This window comes from Coffea arabica, chromosome 5e (assembly GCF_036785885.1).
Source record: "Coffea arabica cultivar ET-39 chromosome 5e, Coffea Arabica ET-39 HiFi, whole genome shotgun sequence".
NCBI lineage: Eukaryota > Viridiplantae > Streptophyta > Magnoliopsida > Gentianales > Rubiaceae > Coffea > Coffea arabica.
Genome location: NC_092318.1, coordinates 13,116,547 through 13,119,122, shown reverse-complemented (window position 1 = coordinate 13,119,122; position 2,576 = coordinate 13,116,547). Strand labels below are relative to the sequence as shown.

At 36.6% G+C, this 2,576-nt stretch overlaps 1 protein-coding gene across 1 annotated transcript; it reads left to right on the top strand.

Annotated features, from left to right (window-relative positions):
* The first annotated feature begins 301 nt into the window (after positions 1-301).
* LOC140006901 (uncharacterized) lies at positions 302-2,288 on the top strand. The gene is made up of 2 exons (XM_072049573.1): positions 302-932; positions 2,245-2,288. Exons 1-2 carry the CDS (start codon positions 302-304, stop codon positions 2,286-2,288), a joined length of 675 nt encoding a protein of 224 aa, XP_071905674.1.
* Positions 2,289-2,576: the final 288 nt, after the last annotated feature.

Here is a 2,576-nt window from a genome sequence, read left to right as displayed (position 1 = left end):
GAAGTTAGCTAAATTATATTTGGATGAGATTATAACACTATATGGGATACCAGTAAGTATTGTGTCCAATCGAAACCCTAGATTTGTTTCTCGATTTTGGTAGAGGATGCAAGAAATGCTAGGAACCAAATTGAGTTTTAGCACTACCTACCACCCATAGACTGATGGACAGTCAGAGAGAACAATTCAAACTCTTGAGGACAGGTTGAGAACATGTATTTTGGATTTTGGAGAGAGTTGGAATAAGTACTTAACATTGGTGGAGTTTGCTTATAATAATAGCTTCTATTTATCCATTCAAATGGCTCCGTATGAAACTCTGTATTGCCGGAAGTGTAGATCTCCTATTTGTTGGGATGAAATAGGTGAAAGAAAGATTTTAGACCCAACTACAGTACCATGGAATGAGGAGGCATACGAAAATGTGCAATTAATATGCCAAAGGATTCAGATAGCTCAGAGCCGTCAAAGTTACGCAGATAATAGAAGGAAGGATTTGGAGTTTGTGGTTAGAAATCAAGTTTTCCTTAAAATCACTCCTCTAAAAGCAAGTTTGATGGTAGGGAGAGAAAAGAAGTTGCAACTAAAATTTGTAGGACCTTATAAGATTCACCAATGTGTGGGAAACGTGGCCTATAAGTTGGAACTACCATCAAGTTTGTCTCGAATTCATAATCTTTTCCACGTGTCTATGCTCAAGAAGTACCACCCAGATCCCTCCCAAGTACTGCAACCAGAAAATATTGAGATCGACGAGGCACTGACTTATGAGAAGAAACCAGTGAACCTTCTGGATCGTAAGGTGAAGGAACGAAGGAATAAGCAAATCCCTTCGGTAAAAGTTTTATGGAGTAATCATGGAATAGAAGAAGCAACTTGGGAAGTAGAGGAGGAGATTCGACAGAAATATCCAAACCTAATTCTGAATCAAAGTATGAATTTCGTGGACGAAATTCTTTTAAAGGGGAGAGAATGTGAGGACTCATGTTTCTATTCTTAATTTAGTCATTTTTATAATTATTTGCCCTAGTGTTATTTAATTATACTATTATTGCATGAATTTCCCTTAAATTTCTCTTTAGCGCGTTTGAGTCAAAAGTTTCTCGTAAGTCGCACCGGTATGACTAATTGGAGATTTGAGAAATTAATATTGGACTAGTAAGTATGAGTAATTACAGTGTTAGAGGAATTACCTTGAAGGATTAGTGTATAAGTGTAGCAAACAAGAGAAAAAAATGGTAGTACAATAAACCATTGAGCACTATTGGAAGTTGATTTTTTGCACAACTTGAAGTTAGCTTATCCAACACTTTTCTTCCACAAAATTCAAAACCAAAAACACTCCCTCACCTCTCGTTTTGAAGAACAGTAGCGAATCGACAAAGTGGACTGACCTGTTTTATCTGTTTGTCCGAAAGAAACTGGGAAGCTGCATCTTGTGGCTCGAATTTGTCCCTTTTGTGAAAGGAGTTTGGAAATGATTGCTTCGGATGAATTGTATCATTTTGAACCTAGTTTCTAAAGACATAAACCATTCTCAATTTGGACTTGTGTAGAGTTAGATATGGTCTGATTTCAAAACTGTGTCGAAGCTTGATGATTGGAAATCTTCTGAACTGGTTGCGAAAATCAGCCAACTTCAAACCATTGTATCTTTCTGCTCAAAACTCCAAATTTAGTTCTACTTATTGTGTTTCAAACTTGACTTGAAGCTCTTGTTGTGTTATAAATTTCAGAGGTTGGTTCACTTTCTGTGAATTTTACCGAATTTCCAAATATTGCTGAAAAACCAAGACTGTTCTGCCCTGTCTTCATGAAACTGTAATTTTGAGCTGAAATTCGAATGGTTTCTAGTTGGATTCTTGGAAAAGTGTCTTCGGGGAAGTTTTAGTACTTTAAATCTAGTTTCCAACGGTATAAAGTTTTCCATTTTTGGACCTTCCAAACTCAAGATACGATTTCTCAGGTGTTATCGAGTAAAGCTGGAAAAATTTCTGATTTCCTAAGAAGTGAACTTTAATGAACTTTCGACTTCCTTTTGAGATTGATGGTTCATTTTAAACTCAATTTAATGAATGATACGAGTTCACTTGAGGCTTTAAATTCGCATTTTTGAATCTCGATTTTTGAGGGATTAAAACTCTTTTAAGCCATTGTCTTAAGTTTTAAGCGAGTGCACTTTCTTCCTTAAATGTTAAGTGGTCGTGAGTATATATGATTGATGGTTGGTCACTGTTTTTTCAGGTGCTCAAGAGGGTTTCGAAAGGAATCCCAGTGTGGACAACTGAAGGGGTTTGTTTACTCACTTACTTTTGAATTGGTGAGTGTCAAGTTCATAAATTGTTGCAAAATATTTGAATTGTTTCTTGCTCATTACATGATTTGGAATTGTCGAGACGAGTGTGTACTTTATCGCATTCGTTCTCTTTCACTTAAATTGATAATCGAATTGTGTGAAGTGTAATTGTACATCTGGGGACGCCCAAAACTCATTGGCTAACCCTTGTGACTCGAGCTAGCATGGGTTGGTCGAGAAGCCTGGTGAACCATGAGAAATCATAAGGTTGATCTTTTGA

Excerpts from the sequence above, each read along its gene's own strand:
- LOC140006901 (XM_072049573.1), top strand. The coding sequence starts at position 302 with ATGGCTCCGTATGAAACTCTGTATTGCCGGAAGTGTAGATCTCCTATT. Across the intron at positions 933-2,244 it reads AAACCTAATTCTGAATCAAA|GTGCTCAAGAGGGTTTCGAA; the intron begins GTATGAATTTCG and ends CTGTTTTTTCAG.